At 34.4% G+C, this 21016-nt stretch overlaps 1 protein-coding gene across 4 annotated transcripts in view; it reads left to right on the top strand.

Annotated features, from left to right (window-relative positions):
* The window catches only part of ATRNL1 (attractin like 1), a 542042-nt gene that overhangs the window by 169389 nt on the left and 351637 nt on the right, over nt 1–21016 (top strand). For all 4 annotated transcript variants that reach the window (XM_068951630.1, XM_068951631.1, XM_068951632.1 and 1 more), the window contains exon 21: nt 15853–15946. In XM_068951630.1, the coding sequence (XP_068807731.1) occupies nt 15853–15946 (94 nt within the window). The remainder of the gene's footprint in view (nt 1–15852; nt 15947–21016) is intronic.

Here is a 21016-nt window from a genome sequence, read left to right as displayed (position 1 = left end):
CTTTGATTTTCCTTGCTAAATCAGAAGGCAAGATCTCACTGCAGAGTCATGTGATTTTAAGAATAGCAAGCATGGGAAAGTATTAGTCCATGTATCTGCTGAGGATTGCTGTTTAAAGAGTCAGTGTTTATGCAGAATTACCAACTGATTGTAATATTACAGTTTTCAGTATACTTCCACTAGGATATAACAAAATGGCCAGAATCTTCCTATGAATTGTTCGATATGTTGTGGTTTTATGGTCCTTTTTTTCTTGGATTAAATACAAATAAAACACAATCATCCAACCGTAACTTAATCTAATTTTACACATTGTCGTACATTTTTATAGGTACGATAACTTTTACTTTGCTGACTTCTATTATTTGAAGATCTTAAGCACAGTTTTGCTTAACGTAGCTGAGGGTAGTGGTGGCAGCGAATTTTATGTTTAAATTCATTATAAACAAGCTTTCTTACTTGATACTTCTGTAGAAAATTTATCCTGTTACAAATTCAATACTTTCATTCCTTCTATCTCCTCAGCTGTCTTTCAGAAATAGATACCAGAAATGTTGTTAGGTCTGAAATTGAAACAGTAAAGATATTTGATACATATAGCATAGAAGAGGTTACATATAGCGGTAATTTTTGTACTATTCTAAACTTTAGTTATGCAAATATATATATATACACACATACACACAAATATATATTTAAAAAGTATTTTAACATGCTTAAAATAAAGGATATATTTAATTTAAAAATCTACTTTAAATTGTTTTCTGAAGTGGTGCTGGAAGTAGAAATAAACTCATTAATATAAGGATATTCCTAGTCTTTTAAGACTGGAGAAAGAAAGAAAATCAGATGTGTAGTATTTCCATACATTTGCTGTTCTTCAAGATGTATTTGTTTCGATAAGATTAACATCAAGTGGAACCCAATCTCCAGGCTGGAAATTTGCCTGAAACTAGTCAGATCTAGTTAAAGCTTCATTGTGTATAGTTTTTGTAAAGACCCAATAAGATGCTTGATTATTTAGCAAAGAATGACTGTATGCTGGTAGTAAAACAAATAGCTCCCCCTTTCCAGTGACTTATAACTACTTGAAAGAAGAGTTTGCTAAAGAAATTCAAGGACAGAATTTCCTCTTATTTACACCACCAAAAATCAAAATTTGAAGTTAACTTATTATAGTTACAGCAGTGTAACATATATGTGTGTGGAAAATCCTTTCAACTACATTAGCAAAAGATGTGGGATGCTTTAATGTATCTATATGGCTACTTAATACTAATCTGGTCCTTAGGAGAGATACTGAAATATATTTTCACAATAATATATTAATAATTACTAAAATTTCCTCCTACTAAAACTAATGGTTTGGGGTATCTCAATTTTCTGAATTATTATAATTTTAAGAACCCTTACATTTAACAGTCCAAACTTAGAGTATCTAAACAGAAACTAGCTATGTGAATATTTTACTCAGTAACTTCCAGCATTTTCTATAGGTGTTCAATAACTTGAGATCCCTAGTAAATGCTTTATTCCCTGCTTGTTCTCTTGCTGTTGTGCAATGTTTTCCATTATCAGCTATACGATATCTCATTTTTTGAATCTTTTAAAAAAATGATTGTGAATCAGAAGACTTTCTTCTTTAGATTTTCTTTTTACTGTGATTCCGGTATTTTGTTTCAGGATCTACTTCTCTGGATTTTTAAATACAATCCAGAGGGCCAAATTCAATCTTTATGTAGCTGAGTGTAACTGTGTTTAATTTAGTGAAGAATATGGCTAACAGTGAACAGATAAAATCCTGACAAATATCTTTACATAAAAAAACAATTGCAGTCCAAAGATATTTTCCTCCAGAATTCTATAACTTGTTTTACTACCACCATAGTCAAAAGGTAAGAGTTAAATTCAGCCCAGTCTTGTGGTTCCTGACCATTAAGATTTTTTTTTTGAGTCTTAAGCTCGAGTAAAATAAGTTAATTGATGTTTCTCTGTGGCACCATTAAAGGAGATATTTCCCTGTGTAACAAATCTTTCTTTCTACCCAGCGCAAACACAATTTAATTCTGTAGCTATATATATTGTAACTAATTTCATCTACTAGTAATAGTTCTGTTGCTTACGCCTAATTCTTGTAGTATGTTGCTTTGCATAAATTTTTACTTCACTGTCCATAGCACAGCAAATTTCCTTCTGATTTACCCCAGTGGAATGAGAACAAGTCTTTGTTTTTTTCTAGGATAAGACAAACCTATTTCTGAAATTTTGCAAATGTATGATCAATGGATTTATTAAATGGATATTTAATAAATTAAATCTAAACTTTTTTTTAGATCTATGATGCAATGAAAGATATGTGAAATATTGAAAAAGAGAATATCAACAGCTTGTTCTATCTAAATCTGTTCAAGTAGCAGACATTTTGTGCTTATACAGCATCTTAGCATGAGAAATGAGAACTCAGGGGTCCTTTAGTTGATGATCACTTATTACTTCTATTGGCACAGCAGAGATCCAGCAGTTTGATTTATATTATATCCCTTTATATCTTTTGTGCTCATCTGATCCTTTCTCAAGGATTAATGATAATCTTTGAATTGCTTTTGTTGATGTTGTTGATCAAGCCCTCCTACATGTTATTGTGTAACCTAGTTTCTGGCAATGATAAAGGAGTTACTAGGCATTTTTATCTTTGTGTTTTTTACTTCTATGTAGTATAAATTTATTTTCTGGGATAAGGAATATTTATAAAGTGTAATTTTTTCATGTTGTCTTAGCTCTGTATCAGTATGTTAACCTTCCTGATGAAATTTGCAAAGTCACTGCTTTACAAAAGGTGTTCACAGGGGAGATGGTCAGAACATGATTTAAAACTTTCAGCTGTCCAGAAATGTGCTTTTACTGTTTAAGTCCTACCTCTTTTTACTTATTTCATAATAAAATAAGTGTGGGTGATTTAAGGAAACATACTTTACTTTGTATTGAAAGAAATTTCAACTGCTCACATAATTGCTGTTTCTTGGCTAGCCTCCAATTAAGAGCTGGCAGCTATAAGCTGAAGATGACAATTTCTTAAACCACTTTACTTGATCTTCAGATGAACATTTGAGTATACCCATAGTTTTGTTTTCGCAAAAGCAGAAAGAGTAGACATTGAAATTTGAAATTGTTAATCTACGGTTTTACAGATTCCTAGGTCGTGAGAAACTCTTATTCTCTCTCCTATTACTGTAAGCACTCACAGTTTCTGAATTATTCTCATAGTTTTGTATACAGAGACATCCGCAGTCAGTCATAAGCTCCAGCATCTATGCTTGTAATCCTTCCTCAGGAAAGCCTCTCAAATGTGTCTCTTGGCAGCCGATTAGTCTGACATGTAACATGTGGCATGATAGCTTCCATCATCTCCTGCAATTTTACAGCATAAGAGAGTTTAATTTCTTCTTTTATTATTGGCTATTTGCCCTTCAGATTACGCGTTCAGAGAGATATGCCAGAGCTTTCCAGCGTAACAGGAAAGTAGATACCTGTTTGAATCCCTATGCATGAAATATGCTACCAGAACACTAGAGAAGATTCAGGAGGTAGTACTTTGGCAGTAAAATGGTCATCCCTCTCCATAACGTGTCTCAGAAACCCCCTGCAGGCCTTTAAGAAAGTAGCTTTTGAGGTATCCTGCAAAATGTTTTGCAACTGATAGAATGAAGATTCTTGAAAAAAGTCTTTTGTAATGGCATTTCTGTTTGATTGCAGTTGATTCCACCTTCATTTTCTAAGTGGTAAATGCAATACATTTACAATGTCAGACCGCATTAGTTATTTAAGGGAAAAAAACTTCACTCACAGATGAATGCATTAAAAATCAGTAGTATTTTGTACCCCCTAATGGCTAACACAGGGAAATGATTTGCTGACTTTTTCACATTTTATGCCATTTTGTCTGATGAATTATATAAGACATTTCTCTTCTTTGGGCTTTTATCCTGAATGACCAAATACTTACAAATGGTTGCAATCACCAGTTGCTGATTTTAGTTGTTTTTCTCCTAGATTGGAATTCTTTTTTGACATTAAAAGCCACTGGGAATAGTTACTGAGTAGTTTAAATTGTTTTGCTTTTATACTGCCTTATAATAATCTTTGGGTTTTTTTTTTTCCTGTTATAATTTAGGAAGATTCATAATTAGAGAAAGGGGGAAAATTAGCAGTCTTGATGAAAGGAGATTTTTGGCTAAAATTTTCAAAATGACCAGTTGATAGTATACTTTCGTTTTTGGGAAACTAAAAAGACTCAGTTGTGAAAAAAGTGCTAAGTCTCTGGTGTGTGAAAAACAGTCTCCTTAAACACGTCTCATGTTGGGCATACAACAGTGAAGGCACCCCGAGTTGTAAATTTTTTTTTTTTTCCTCAAAACAAAATTTCAATCTTTCAGTCTTTACAATTGTATTTCGCCCTACAGGCACTGTCTCCTGCAATTACGTCTCTTTCAGGCAATTGTAATTGTATCTTGCATCTTCATGTGAAATGCTTCTTCACAAATGAAGAAACTAGAAGTAATTTAAGGAATAATATTTTAAATGTGATAAGCATATATAAGAAATGTCTCTCTAAATGCTTGCGTGCTTGAAGATGAAGTGTGCTACGTGTTAGATTTAGAGTTTAGTTTTTGACCTGAACTCACAAAACTCCCTGCTCAGCATAGTGCAAAATGGAATTTAAAGGTTATTTATTTTTTAATAACAGCTTATATTTTATTTACAAGTGAGAAGAACAAATGGCAAGAATGAAAAGCAAAACTGATATGTAGGAGGTGTTATATTTATCTCAAAATAAAGTACTTTGAATAGTGATTTCACCTGGAGTTTTTCAGTTGATATATTCATAGAAGCTGTAAAAGTTCCAGTTCTTCACACAGATTAACATGGAGAAAATAACGTTGATGATATTGTACTTCATGAGTTCTCACTGAGATTTTTTGACTTGGCACGTTTTAGTGTAATGTTTAGTAGAAAATATTGTTTGTGCAGATTAGGCCTGAACTATACCAAGAACAAACCATGAAAATCCTGTGCTATAATGTCAAGAATATATTAATTTAGTATTGCCATGAGAGAGTCTTGCACAGCAAGACTTTCAATTGCTTAAGATTCTGTTTGATTCAGACCAAGAAAAAAAATTAGTTTTTCCGTGTTAATCTTCTGTGTTGCGTTTTCATTATCTCCTGTATAAACAAAGTGATGGTTTTCAAAGCTGTATTTATAATATTAGTTGCTGATGATTAAAGACAGATTTAGTATGACTACTTGCGCTATAATTATTACAAAAAAAATAGTTGACTCAGAATGCACACTTTAAAAAGAAGAAATAATGAAATATAAACATTGCCAGGACTATGTTGCCCAAGTATAAAAGCAGATTGAGAATAAATGCAACTCTTTAAATGGAAAAGTTTGCAATAGGATTATCTTGCTATAACCAAAGTAGATTTTAATTCTTGTAACAGAAAACTAGCATGCTGCTTGTTTCCAGATAAAATATTTACCAGGTTAGGTTATATTAATAGCTAGGTTTGTTTGTTCAGTTTTTAAGAATAAATTTCCTACTTCCAGAACGTATATAACTTCAGAGTCCGAAATCTAAAGAAACTTCACTTGTGATTTCCAGATTATTTGTCCGTTTTTAGCTGTGACTTAGCATTGATTTTCAGAAAAAACTTATTACCTAACTATTTGGATATTCAAATGACCTCAGTAGGTTTAGGTCGTGTTCAGGTGAGATGGTAAAATTGTGTGTTGCAGTGAATTTAAATACTGGAAAAAAGTTAAAATGACATTCAGGCTTGGGTGAATTGCTCTTTCTGGAGGGGGGAATTGGCTTAGGACACAAGCATTCCTATAAACATGTTATTCTCTAAACATCTAAGGAAGGCCAGAGGGTAGGCTACCCCGCAGTCTGACATAACAGATTTGATGCATGTTAAACAAAATTGCCGTGCTGTGAACAGTGGCTGATTTTATAGAAATGGATATCTGGGTGAATGGACATACATGCAAGCACGTGTATCCAGCACAAATTTATATCCAGTATTGATTTGGGAAAATGACAATCCAATATTTTTGAATTTTTGAGATAGCTGATCTTGCTTTAAATGACATATATCTATTGTATATAGGATTTTGATGTTGCAGAGATCCTGCATATCCTAAATTTCGTATCCTATATGTAAATGCAAAAGCTGTATCCATGCCTTCTCCCTTTTCTTTCCTGTCAAGTATGAGGCCTCACAGGGCTTAGTACCGTGTCTATAGAAATAGACATGTTTTTTATCTGTTAACTGGTCTTAATGTAATTTTAAAAACATAAACATTGGTGTGAGACCAAAGGAAAAAAAGCTGATATTTAGCATAGTACTTACTATAGCAAATGTACTGCACCTTTTTGGTAGTACCTCTCCCATTCTGGAATACACAGAGAAATAAAGTGCAAAAATATCTTTTATATGTCTCTATAATGAGATTTTGATTTTGTAATTGTAATACGTTTTAGTATATAGCGGAAAGAGATGAATCTCTGAATGTATCAAATGTTCGATCAAATGAGACCAGTTTATTGTGAAGATTAATCATGTCACTATGAAGTGATAGCCCTGCATGTACCTTCCGGAGTGCTTACTAGAGGAATCTTTGCTCATATCATCTTTTTTTGAACACTCATTATTATTGCTTACTGCTTTGCGGAAGTTCTTTAGCTGTATTTTAATGCTACTCAATTAAGCAATATTGCAGAAGTGTTGTGGGCACATCTGTTTGCTTTCACAGCTCTATCTCAAAAGTTGAATTAATGTATTTCTTATAAAAATAGTTGAACGGTAAAAAAGTGTCAAGGCTTCCAGCTGATATACATTTCTAGGAAAATGAATGACTAGACTCTTGCGTAATATCAGTAATGCAAAAATCTCGCTCAGGAGGTCAATTCTTGTATGAATAGGCTAGTTAATGGACTGCTTAAGTGAACGGTTACAGTGATATTGAGCCTTACAGTGTTATATCCAATATGTGCTTATAATTGCTTTTTGTTACTTAGCCTAGCTGAATGACAAAGCCTATCTTCTTTTATTTATACAACTTATGCTTTACATATGATCATAATTAACAAAGTAGTACAGCTCAATATTTAATAGCAATGTCATACCCTTTCTTTAACAAAAAAAATCTGCAGGGTGACTAAAAGAAATTATCCATGTATAACTGCTGCTTTAATAATCTCCAAAGTAAACAAACATATTAAGTTAATTTGTAGTGAGCTCCATTTGAAAGAAAATTCCTTCTTGCAGCTATGTAGTGGAGATGGGGGCTGAGCAATAAATGTTCTTAGATTCAGTTGTCTAAAATGCATACTTCATGAAAATGGTGATGGGTGTACTTTTGTTGTCAGCATCAGCAAGATCATTTTATTTGCTGAGCCAGCAGCTCAGAAACAATCATGCTCTGGATTTATTATTTAATAAATTATATAGGGCTGTAATTTTGCAGCATGGATTTACTTTACTGGATTATATTGTTTTCATATAATCTTTCTGTTCCAATTACGATCTGCATGTTGTACAAAACAATAGTGTGAACTGCTATTTGCTTGAAATAGAGAAGAAGTTGCCAGGGTGTGTGGGGAGGGTGGAGGGGGAGGAGAGGAGGTATTGTGTTTTTCTTTGTTTTTTAAAGCTCTAATGTTGTGATTTCAGTTAACATGTAAAAATAAAATGACAAAAAGAGGCCAAAAATTATCTATTTGAAGCAGATTTGTTATTATTAACTATACTTTTTTGCATTTTTTAAATGTTTAATGATTGATAAAATGTTTGCATAGTTGCTAAGTATTTAAAATAACTGTTTAAACAAAAATGCATATGCATGATATAAGTCTAAGTTTGACAGGAGTGCAGTTCTTTTACTGTCAGAGCTTAAATCATAAAAATATCCATATCATTTGATGCATGCTTATTTTAAAGACAATTTCTTATGTTTTCAGCTAGAGAAATAGTACACCAAGTTTTTTAATGATGGAGTCAATAAAAATCTGCTAGACCCTAACAGTAATGTAGAAAGAATTGTGAAATTAGGCTGACTGCATTGTTTCTATCCAAACAAGCAACACAAAGTATGTATCTGCATGCAACAGTACAATAAGAGTAGATTTGTGGCATACACAATTTAGTAAAAGCATCTAACAGCCACACTAAACGTTTTAGGGATTTGACTTGGGACTAGCTCGAGTAGGATACCATAGACTGAACACCCGTAAGTGGCTGGAGTCCACGAGGTGAAATGCGTCTTCTGATTTGGTTTTGTTCTAATGGAGTCAAGTTTGTGGACTCCAAAACCACTGTATGATACAAACCAAAGCACGGTAAGAGGAGGATGACTGGGGGATTTGTTACAAAAGCCAACTAAAGATCTATGCTAAAATGCTTGACAAGAGCAGTATTGATGAGAAGATATTAACTTTAAATCTTGCCAGTCAACCTGGGAGATCTTTTCCAGCATATCTACAGAGGTTTGAGTTTCTAAGGTATGCCTATACTTAGATTATAAGGTGATTAGAACTCATTGAAACACAGCCTGGAGGCAATTTATACAATTTTGCCTGCTTAAGACTTGTGTTTTTCTTTTCCCTTTATATGATATGGGTGAATGACTGAGTGGCTCCAAAATACTGCATCTACAGATTCCAGTCTTTGTTGCAAAAAGATTTTTCATAGCTGACATAATTTTTTTTAAATATACAAATGTTAATTTTGGATTTTGATTTAAAGAATGTACACATATTTGGGTAGGAATTTGCAACCTGAAGTAAAATCTCCATCAAAACTGTACAATATCTTTCAAATCAAAATATATTTTTGTTTCTCTTCCGTATCAGAGTTTATCGCCTATAAAATTGTGACTGTTCTAATTCCCATCTTTTCTTGTCTCTTTAAGAGAAATACAAGCATAGGTACCAAATTTTTCTGTTTCATGGGCTGCAAATTTCTTTTGGAAGGTATAAGGCTAATACTAACTCTTGCCTAATAGAAGATTCTAAAATCCAGCAGACAAAGCTTGCGTTTATTTTGAGTCTTAAACTTAGCCTTATAATTTAAAAACTGTGTCAATTATGAAACAGAGGATGACAGATGTACTCCTTAACCCATGGAGAGAAAGGAGGCATGACGTACTATCAGTCCCGCTCATATCCTAGTGTATGGTTATATACACTGCAGTGAATTAACGTACTGTTAAAAATTGGCACCGTTGTGGGATGTAGATTCCTTTTTTTAAATGAGAAGAAAATTCTGTACGCTTCATTTTAATCAGTTGGTGTGCAGAGGTTCATGTGTGAATTTTGAGTATTGAATATGACTACAGCTAAATTAGGAGGTAGTAGAAAATGTGAGCAGAATTTAATAACGTTTCTAGAATGTGACTGTACGTTACATTGTTATAAAGTTAAAGCAAGATTTCAAGTTAGTCTCTGCCTTGATGAGTGTCAGGGCAGACTGAGAGAGGATTAGTATCATTGCAACCTCCTGAAAGTATTTGAGTGTGATATGCTGGAATATGTACTTAAAACAGTCGAGTCTGAATCTCTTGCACCCTTTTAGATAGTCACTTCTCTTCTGTAACAGTCTTATGCTATGGTACAAGTAACTATATAACTTGTACATAGTTACTCATCAAGAAATATAATGGTATTGGCAAGAGAAACTTGCCTCTAGATTTTTTTTAATGAGTATGTTTTTAATAAAGAAAAATTTCAAGTTTAGAAGACTTTCCCCTGCTGCGATTATAAGTAAGTGATGTTATATTTCCATAGCTACTCTCCTAAATGTGTTTTAGAGATGTAGTACAAGTTCCTCAAATGCTTCAGTGTGTGCCTCCCAGTGAAAGCAATATATGTTTTCCCATTAGCTTCAGTGAGACCGGACTTAGACCGCCACTGATACGTGGAAAAATCCCTTTCTGCCCATCTGGGTTGGGAAACAAAGGCCTTTGTGACCATCATCAGAACACTTCACTTGGACTCAATAGTTTCTAAGATAAGGATATTTGCTCTGTAAAAGGCTGCAGAGAGTTTTCTTCCTCCTCCTTGTTACCTATCCAAAAGCATAAAGATTGTTTTTTTTTCTTTAAATTCTCTTCGCTCAGCAGATCTGTGTATGTAGGTGTGTGTCATCCTCCTAATGTTAAGCCCACTGTCAGTGTCTCATCTGCTCTCCTAAATCGAATAATTCATATTAAGAATTAGACATATTATTTAAAGCATAATCATGACAGAGAATGCATTGCTGTCACCCTAACATCAATTGAGAGATATGGCAAGGCAAAAGATACACACTGTGCCTAATCAAACCACTAATGCCTTGCGGTTATCAAAAATCCGTACTGAAGCATAAGGGAACTAAATGAGAGAAGAGCAAATCAGTTCAAAGATGTGGAAACATGGTGAAATCATTAAGTGTGGCAGAAGTGGAAATTCCTTACTGGCCGAGAATCTCAATGGGATGGCTTAGCCAACTTTATTCAGAATCTTAGAAAATGCAGTATACAAATGCAAAATAACAGGTATGTTAATTAAGATGGGACAAACAGGCTCAGAAAATCAAAGGAGATAATGTGATCCTCCCACCATCCAGCCTTAAGTAGTATAAGCCTGGGATTTTCAGTCAGAAATCTCTGCTTGCTAGCATACAGTTCCATGAAAGCGCTTAAACCTTTTTTTTTTTTTTAAAGATACAAGAAAAAGAGAGAAGCATCTAAGACGTAAAGCATTAAGTAAGCTTTCATTTTAACAGCACCTCTTATTTCCTTTCCTTTAGCTTTAGGATGTTCTTACACAGTACATTGCTGTTAAATATTTCTTGAGACTAATATTAAAGATGATAACTGTCCTTTCTGGGAAGGAGAAAAAGGATAATTAATACAGGCTTTAGCTGCTGCTGCTGCCACTGCAATGAAAGACTTGTTCCCTGAAAACAAACGCATGGGGGTGGAAGTGGGCTGGGACCACCAAAAAATGGAAAATGCAAATTGTATTCCTTATGCTGATTTTTACCAGCTGAGAATAATAGACATTTTAAAATGTGGTTTTAAAAGACATTCTAAGATTTGGCATATTTCTAATAGCATTAGGCTGTGAAAGATACTGCTTTAGCTTTGATTTTAACTGTTGAGTTACAGTACCATCAGAAGAGAAACAAGTATTCCCTGACAGTAGTTAAACCAAGGGCAAAAAACAAGCAGTAGAAAAGAAAAAAAAAGAAATATGGAAACAGGAGTGTGGAAATATTGTGGTAACAGAGGAAGAATGTAAATCTCATGTTCCAAGTGATGCTCAAGTTACAAATAAGCATTAGATGTCTGATTATGTTATCTATTTTGATGGATGTCAACACCCTGACCTGGATCCCAGCACTATTTCCATTACTGAAGCCCAGAGACCCAAGAAATTATTGAAATGAGAGTTCTGGCATACTGGTTTTAGTCTGTTGATTTTGAGCTCCACAGTTATGTTGTTTAGCAATCACAAACAATGCAGTACAGAGTTGAATAAATTGGCTTTGCTGACTGGACTGTTTTTAGCTTTTATATCTTTAAAAAGAAGGTGTCTTTATGTATCTATAAGTTTTTTGTCTCAAACAACCAATACAATTGGCTTCTATACAATAAATAACCAAGAATCTTTGAAATAGTAGTTTTAGTGGTTGAAAGCTGAAACTCAAGCACTATTTCCTGATAAAAGATAACAGGAACATAGAATTTCTGGTAAGTAATTATCTTGCGTAGACATTTTCAGTATAAAGACTTAAGAGTCGTGAGCAAGGTTTTCTTTAATGACTCAGTATGATTATTACCACCAGTGCTATCATTTGAGATTCTCTAGATTCTCTCTGTTGCACTTAATTACTTTACCTTGAAATCAAATGTAGCTTTATGTTGCAGTTTATTGATTAGTAGATATAGTTCATATACAAAGCTCATAATTTCTTTCATGCTTTTCTGAAGCAGATCAGTGGAAAAAACCTACACAGGTGCACAAAGATATCATTATCCTCAAATTTTTTCCACTAAATGCCCTCTAATATCATGCTGCTTCTACCATTGCATTTGTGTGATATCATGCCCTCATAGCAGGGATTACTTATGCGTGTTTTGCTTGAGTTACTCCCCACACACTTGTCCAAAGTTTGGTAGGAATCTGTTGTCCATCATCAACAGAAATAAGCTTGCAAGTCTGAGACTGCAAGCACTGTTAAATGAAATTTGTCCAGAAGGAGAATTTTTAAATAAGTAAAGTAGATTAGCTCAAGTTATCCTTTTTTGAGGTATTATCCAGGAAACAGTTAAATTGCTAGGAGTTTGATCAATGACAGTAAAAATTGCTGTTCATCTTGTAATAGAAAACAATTAGCTGCTGAGCTAGTCAGAACTAGCGTTTTCATTTATAAGGAAACAAGATTCAGAATATTCTCTCCTTTCTTCACCTCTCCCACCATACTGACCATATAAGTCTGAGGGAAATAAGTTTCATGTAATTTTATGAAAATGTAGGTGGGGTAGAACAGCCCTGGTAGTGTTCTTGGTGGGAGTGTGAGATATGAACACACGTATAAGGGGTGAATGCACACCCTTACTGGTGTGCGTTAATGAATACACACAGATCAACCTTTAGATATGACTCTGTGGGGAAAATAAGCTCCATCAGCTGTTTTTTTTTATTTCATGATTCTTCAGGATAAAAATTGAAACCCTAGAGATAGGTGCAGAGTGTTGTGACTAAATCATGATGCAATTTATATGGAAGGAGGTACCTGTGTGACTGAAGAGGAGTGTGACTGTGGAGTCCTGCATGAGTGAGCATATCGTGCACTTCAGTGCAAAATGTAGGTACTGATTTGATTTAGGTGTCCCTAAGGATAAAGGGCACTGAAAAGTTGGCTTCATCAGTGACTGTCTGCACTGCATGTCTAAGTCATGTCTGAGCTGCCAAAGAAAATGGTTTTGCTCTTCCAAACAGTCTTCTATTACTATGTGTATTCACCATAAACTTTATTTTAACCTATTTTTTCCGAGAAGATCATACAGATGGTATCTTTAGGTATTTTTTTAATGCCTCATAGTATCTATATAAGCTTTTCCAGGTAAGAGTGCTCAAATAGTCATTCCATTAGTGTAGAGTGGAAAACATGAATGGATTAGGGAAACATAACTGATTGTAGAGGAGTAGCACTTCAATGAACATTTACTATGGAGTGTCAAGATCATAGCAAAATTATAAAATTTAGCCCTTTGTGGAAACTGTAGGTGTTTTTCAGAAATGTTACTACAAGGTGTGTTTTGAGAGAGAGAAACTTCACACATCACTATGTACTGTTTAGAAATTTCTGGTATGTGTCATTTCTCTCTGAGTTATTGCTCATATTCGTATTTATACTTTGATTCACAAATGGTGCAGGATTCATATGATGGAACACATTATATATTATAATTTCTTCCCAACTGTCCGGTGATAGGGGAGAACCTTGACAATGGATTTTAGTTCAACAGATAACTTTTTCCCTTACCTTTCTTTCTCTTCTGCTTTTAGGTTTATTTGCTTTAGTTCAGTTTTTACTGATTTTATTTTATATCTATTTCCGAGGTCCTTGATTCCTTTGGCTCATTAAGCTCCAGCATCTGTGCCGTGCCCTAGGGAATAAAGACTCTCCTTTTCACCAATTCCCAAAGCTAGGTTTTGGTTAGTTGTTTTTCTTTGAATGCTCGAGTTATGTTGAACTCAAATGTAGTTAACTCAAGAGTTGCACCTCTTCTTGGTACTGCAGAAGTTTATTACCTTGGAGTACCCAAGTACCAGAATTATTTCTCATAATAGTGTTGGTACTGACTTCTTAATGGGAGAAAGGCAATATTTACTCCTGATTGATTTATTTTACTAGCTAAGGAAACTGGCACATGCTGTGGCTCAGTATAGGCACAAAGGGACCCAGCTGTCCATCTGTACGGTTAGCACAGTTGCTCACTAATATTCAGGAAATGATATTTTCTTCTTGAGGCTCCTCTCATGCTATCAAATTCTTCCTTCAGTACCTATGTACATCTTGGACCTTGTACTTGTTCTACAAGTAGCTGTTGAGACAGTGGGGGCAGGTTCAGACCTTCTTCTACATCTGATAGGAAGACAGTAAAAAGTGTTTTGTTTCCTCCATGAGGATCAACAAAATTCATGTAATTTTTTTGGGTGTATTGTACTGGGCTGGCTTACCTCATATGTCATGCATTTCCACTGTGAATAGTAGTGACTGTGAATATCAAGACTTCACCCAGGGCACTGAGTTCTTCCTATAATCATTTGACTCCATTTTCCCTGGTGGTCACAGCTATGACCGGGGAGGAAAAGCAGCTCCGGAATAGTTCTCAAAAGGGAAGTCCTAGGTAGTTTGAATGTCTACTAAACATCTAGTAAGTATCCCTCCTTCAGCTACATCGGGCTAATGATCAAGCTCTTTTAAAATAAAACAGAGAATTCTTAGCATTGAAGTATTTTATCAATAATATCTAATGTATAGTTGTGATTCTAGTCTGGCTAATAAATGACTTTTTTTTCTTATTTGTCTTAGGCTGGAGCAAAGACAGTGTAGTGTGTATGGTATGGGACACTGCCACAGAAATGTTCTTTATGTATTATTCCTTATCTGTAGAATAGGGACACTAAAACTCAATCATTCTGTTAGAAATTAAAAGCAGTATTTTAATATTAGGATTAAAAAATGGAAAATAAACTTTTATTATGTATAGGTTACCACTTAGTATTACCTTAGTTCTAATTAAAACTTCAATGAAAGTATACCATGATCCTTGAGGCATGTTCAGAGCTGCTTAGTATTAAAGAAGGACTTTAAGCATGGTGTGAATATTAGCAGGTAATTATTCTGATGTGATGTGGGAGCTTATTGACCATTGATTTTTGTATACTTGGTTACAGAGGGAAGACTGCTGACAAAAGATAGCTATTCACATAAACATGGGAGGGAAAAGCAAAAAGAAGGGTCATGAATTTGGGACCTGAAAGATTGACTTGAAATGAGACTCAGTCAGGCATTGGCAGTGAACAGACCACTATGGAGGGATTTAGTTTAGCATGCCACTGAGCCTAAAAAGGAAGACAGTGGAGCAGGATGATGATAATGATGTTTCCATGATTCCCCTGCAGTTCAAATTTCAGGAGCTTTTCAAGATTCCTGTTTTTTGCTTCTACAATATTCTTCTTGTGGACTATGAGCAGAGTATTAACGGAGCCTTCATTCAAATGGCTTCAAGGCTTTCTTTTTGTTTTCTTTTGTCAAAAGTAACAGTTCCAATTACATTAGATATTTTACTAAATGTCTGCAATGTTTGTTTGACTTTCTTTTATTAGACATTTGAAACCAATGAAATTTTGCCATTTTTTCTACTGGTCGGGATATCACCTTATATAGGAAAGGGATATTGTTAATAATTTTGCATATCTCTTTCAGATACAAAGTTGCTTTAAAATGTAATGGATATTCTCAAACTACCATTATTTAAGGTGTCAATAATCTTTAGAGGAAATCTCCCTAATGAATCATTCAGACCACTGGTTTGTTAATTCTACAGAATATAAAATAAATGTGTTAGAGAAATTGCTTCAAAAAGGCTTTTAATTGGAATATTAATATTTTTTTAAACACAGGTGTATGTATTGCATTTAGGTTATAGGAATAATATCTATGAAAATTCCCTTAGTTATAAGCTATAATATGGATGAGTAAATCTTGTCTTTCCCTTTTGATTTTACAGCTTGCACGTGCAGTGGTCATGCAAATATTTGTCACATGCAAACAGGAAAATGTTTCTGTACAACTAAAGGAATCAAAGGAGACCAATGTCAACTGTGAGTACAATTAAATGTACCCTTACATTATTTTAATTTATGCCTAGTGGATAATCCTTTTCTCTGCCCCCCCCCCCCCCTTTTTTTTTTTTTAATTTTATGGCTGACCTGTGTGATGTTTCACTGCTGAATCTGGTGTCTCCTACATTTCTTAGGAAAGTTCAATATTATTTAGTCTTATCTTAAAGAATCACATTTTAAATATTAATGTCATTTCATAATGACTACAACTTTCAGAAATATCCTGTAAAAGGAAGTAGCTGGAGAATTACCTGTGGTGGTCTTTATCTGCTTTTTAGGATTGCAAGTTCAAAAATATCTGCAAAGTTGGGAATTAGTGGGTATATATGTCACATACGTTAGGTCAGAGACTACAACACTTAGATTTTTAGAGCTTTGGAAACATGTTAAGGTGGACGGTGTTTGAGACATTTGTCCACGTAATTAAATATTGAACTGAGGAGTGTATAGGCCTGTAGTCTCAGAAAGTACAGTTAGTGAATCTTGTTTTACACTAGAGTAGTGTATTCTTGACCAGGCCTTTAATATTAAAAGTGGTGATACTTTAACTGGGCTGTGAGGCATGCTGAAATAAACTATAAATTATACTAACTATTTTTTTTGCTAGATTCAAATTCTCCATTCTTCAAAAAGGAGAAATTCCTAAAGGGGAGACTAGATAGATTATAGTTTGCAAAAATTACAGGCTGTAGAAATTTAAAGAGTGAATGCTAAAAACAAATGATTCCATAATTCTAATCAGGAGAGATTCAGTTATGATTCCTTGTATTCCTATTTTTAACTTTATAAAATATAGAAATTTATGCCATTGATCATCTTCTGCATTTTTTTTTGAAGGAAAATAGATGCAGAAGGCCAATGTGAAATTAAGCTTTTGTTCTTTTCCAGAAAGGTTCTTTCCTTCTTTTTTCTTTCTCTTCTTTCCCTCTCTTATTGTCTTCTACTCCTTTATTATATGATGAATTGTATGATTTTCTTCTGGCAGGACAAAATAGCAGAAAATAATAGCATGTTATGTCTCCTTAGGACAGTGTTTTTATTTGTCTTAGATAACCCTTGCTCTAGGCGTTGAGCTCTATAAATAATAGATAATAAAAAATGTCTTTTCTCAAAAGGTATCATCTACCCTTTAAGAACATGAAATATATGCAAAGAAAAAATACAATAATTTTATCTACTGATTCATTTTTTCTTCTATTTGATATCCACACTGTATCTGTTGTTGTTAAAAAAGTGTTATCTATTGTTATGAAATCCCAAGAGTGGGATTCATCCAACCAAATTCAGAAGTTCAAAAAGTAACTGGTTATCTGAATTACTTTCCCATTCCCAGTTTATATAGTCAATCCTTCCAGGGCTTGATTCATCTCATCCTCCAGCAGAGGCATACAGTAGTTCAGATGTGTTGTACCTGCAGGTTCACATGTCTGCTTTATAAAGGAGGCCTGGGATGGTGAGCTCAGCTGTAGATGTATATGCTGCTGATGTCTAAATCTTTTGACATCTGATTGACATCTTACAACTTACTAATATTCCAAGTTCACGACACAGCTTATTTTTTCTGCATATCTAACACTGTAAATACAAAATACTGGGAAACCTGCTAGAAAGGCTAATGCTTATGTTGCGCCGGTTATGGTATTCCATTTGTTCATTTGCTTTCTTCTGTCAGTTCCTGCATGATTTTCACAATCAAGTCTATGGCTAGAAGTCTTTCAAAAGAATCAAAATCTTTCATTCTTTGCTTAAAGACACTACTGGGTTTGGCTTGTTTCGTTGGCAGCCGGTCCTTACACAATTCATAGAGTGCTGAGATATAATCTTGATAGCTGAAGACCGATATATTTCAGGAGATAAAAATGGATCTTTCTTTAAAAAGAGAGTCCACCTATGAAAATATAGCAGTCTTTTTCCTGGAGAAAAGCATCTTCAGCATTATTGGTTATTAAATATTATCTCAGCAGTAGAAGCTTCAGGGACCACAGCTAGAATTGCCTTTTCAAATAGAAGCAAAAGTCTTTATCAGTGGAGGAGCTTGTAACTTAAGCTGAGATGGAGCATAACAAACAGGAAGATGAAAAACAAGGAAACAGTGGAAGAGAAGTGCTTTTTCTAGTAGGAGAATTAACAGTCTAAAATTCAACTATGAATAGTCTTGTATTTAAAGATACCCCTTTTCGTTCATACCCTCCTGTACACTGCGTCCTCTGATAGGAACCTTCTTCCTTTCAGGATTATAGTTATTTTAAATAGTAACCAGACCCAAAATTATCTTAGCAATATCGATTGATTTCAACTGGAGAAAAGGCATAAATATAACTTACCCCTCGCTAGCAGGAAGAGGCCAAAAGGCTAATTAGCCTGATACAAGGCATATTCTTTGACTGACTGTATATGCAGATTCATCATTAATAGGAAAACATTGATGTGCTTAATGAACTGGCTTGAATCCTACCCTTAAGGCCTTGCTTGATAAGTAGAGACAAGCAACAAAAATATCTGGTGCAGTGTCTAGGTATATGTTATTTTTCATATTCACATGCAAAAACTATGCCCACAGGTATGCTGTTTCAATAGGATCTCTGGGTCCTTTTGTCTAGCCAATTGCTGACTCTCAGGATGAGACAGGAAGCAAAGACTGGCAGTAAATGTTGACTTTTTATCATGACAAAAGCCGAAGAGTGAGATTATCTTTAAGTTCCAAATTAAGTTTTCACTGGTAATCACAGTTACTTTTGCTCTTGTAGTGCCCAAACACTTAACCAGTTCTAGACGTTAATGGGTGGATGATTACCAGTGGATGGTAAGGGTATATGCTGATTTGATTTTGCCTGTTTATAAAGTTTACTCCCTTTACATCATAAGAATTAAACAACAGGAAGCAGATTCTTTGCTGATAATTCCAGTCCTCTATCAATTACCATTCAGCCCTTAGACACACTGTAGGACTTCTTCTCTTGTCTATATTTACCATGCTTGTTTTGCTATTGCATTCTCTTCCTCTTGTGTCTGACTTATTCTTGTATCTGTGTCTTGTTTTCTCTGGTCTAATTTGAAATTTTTGTTGCGTACACCCAGTTACACTCCTCAGTCACATCAGTTTGCTGTCCTGTGTTTATGTCTGCCATAAAGAAGTGTTTTATCGCATTGAGTAAACAAGAGGAGAAAAGGTGGTACTGGTGGTGGATTTTCCTGTGTTGGTCAAGAGATACTTCCACAAGATGGGAAAATGGCAATTTTAATTTTGACTTTTCCAGAATAAAATTAAAATTGAAGCTTCAGATTGAAAGTCTGTGATTTTGTCTCATGTAATACGTTCCTCTTTCTAGATTTTTACGTAGACCAAATGCTTTTCCAAGGCAGGCTGTGATATTAAAACATTTGATATGCCAAATGTTTTGTTTTGGATGAAATAAACTACGTAGAGTAGCAGTTTTCAAATTGTTTTTGACCATAACCACATTTCACATTATGAGCTTCACATCTGTTGAGTTCATAGACACAAATATTTGCATGCAAATTGACTTTCTGCTGTGAGTCCTTTCCTAACTCTGCATGGTCTTAGTTTGGAAGCCACTGTTCTTACATAAATAATTTAACAATTATGTATACACATACACTATATAGTTTATGACAAAACATCTAGAAAGAGACCAGTTCTAGTTATCTAGTTATAGACACTCTGAATGTATTGGGACACTATCTAGACTAAATTTCAGTACTAGAGACTCAGTTTGTTAAGGCTACTGGATTTCCTGAGGAAAGCGGATAATCACAGGAGAGTTTTGCAGAGAAGCCATTTAGAATTTTAGTACATACCATCAAACATCATACTTTGGACTTGTCATTGTACTCTGATGCTTAGTTTGGGAGAGTGATCCATTTCAGTCAAATGTTGCACTTGGAATACTTCCCTTGGAATATGAGGACATGAAGAATATCAAAAATAGGTCACTCCTGAGTCACTGAATCCAGGCGCTATTTCCATCTAATTTATAAACTTCGAATGTTAATTTGCTGAAATTCTTATTATATTTAAAAAATACTAAACTATTTTCTCTGTAAAAATTATCCTTTCATTCAAAACCTGTTTTGAACATGTCATAATGTATTGTCCAAGTTCATACATAGCTGTTATCTAGACAATAAGCATTATTGTAAATTGGCTAAATGCTTTACTTAAAATGTTTTACTTTATTACGTTCTGCATAAATCATCTGGAGCTTGATTCAAACAAAGTGTGAATACTCTTCTCCATAGCTCTTAATAAAAATTGTTTTTGCCACTCATTGGATAGGCTGTTGTGCACTCTCAGCAGCAAATCTATAACCCTGTGATTTCTACAATAAGGATTTCCATGAAAATTTCAAACTCTAGCTGTTCAGTATGAAAGTTAGATTTATATTCCTGTCAAGAATCCTATTGATTAGAAAGTCGTAGCTGCAGGGCTGTATGTTATTCCTCCCTCCGTCCCTCCCTCTCATGCCAGTGCAAACCATGCCTTGGGGGCAGAGGCTTTAGGAAATCAAGTAGACCTTATAACACACATTTTTTTCAAAGTGAGAGCTGTAACAATCAGCTAGAGAGAATGAGGGAGAGTGAGAGAGAGAATAAGTAGTTTCTCCTCTTGGGACATGCATGCTTTCTTCCTCACTAAGACTGTTTTCTTTTTTTCCTAGCTTAAAAACAACTAATGTTGTTTGTGCATTATTGGAGGTTGATTGTGAGTGTGTAGCGAGTTTTTTGTTTGTTTTGTTTTTGGGTGTTTTTAGGTATGCCAGTCTCACAGCTGCCTTTGTGAATTGTGCTGTTGCATACCACAAAGCACAATGCAGAGTGGCACTTCAAATTGCAATCAATGTTCTAAGGCAGTTTTAGTAAGGATAAATGTTTTTTTATAATGTATTTTAAATGAAGTATGTTAAAAAAAATTGAAAAAATAAGTATTTTTATTTACCTTTAAGTAGGTAGTTTCCATCAGTGAAAGCCTGTAGTATAGTAACTGATTAATATGCTTTGATTATTCAAGCTAACTCGATTGCAAGACAT

This window comes from Struthio camelus, chromosome 7 (assembly GCF_040807025.1).
Source record: "Struthio camelus isolate bStrCam1 chromosome 7, bStrCam1.hap1, whole genome shotgun sequence".
NCBI lineage: Eukaryota > Metazoa > Chordata > Aves > Struthioniformes > Struthionidae > Struthio > Struthio camelus.
The sequence above is the reverse complement of the archived record's forward strand: the minus strand, read 5'-3'. Positions and strand labels throughout refer to the sequence as shown.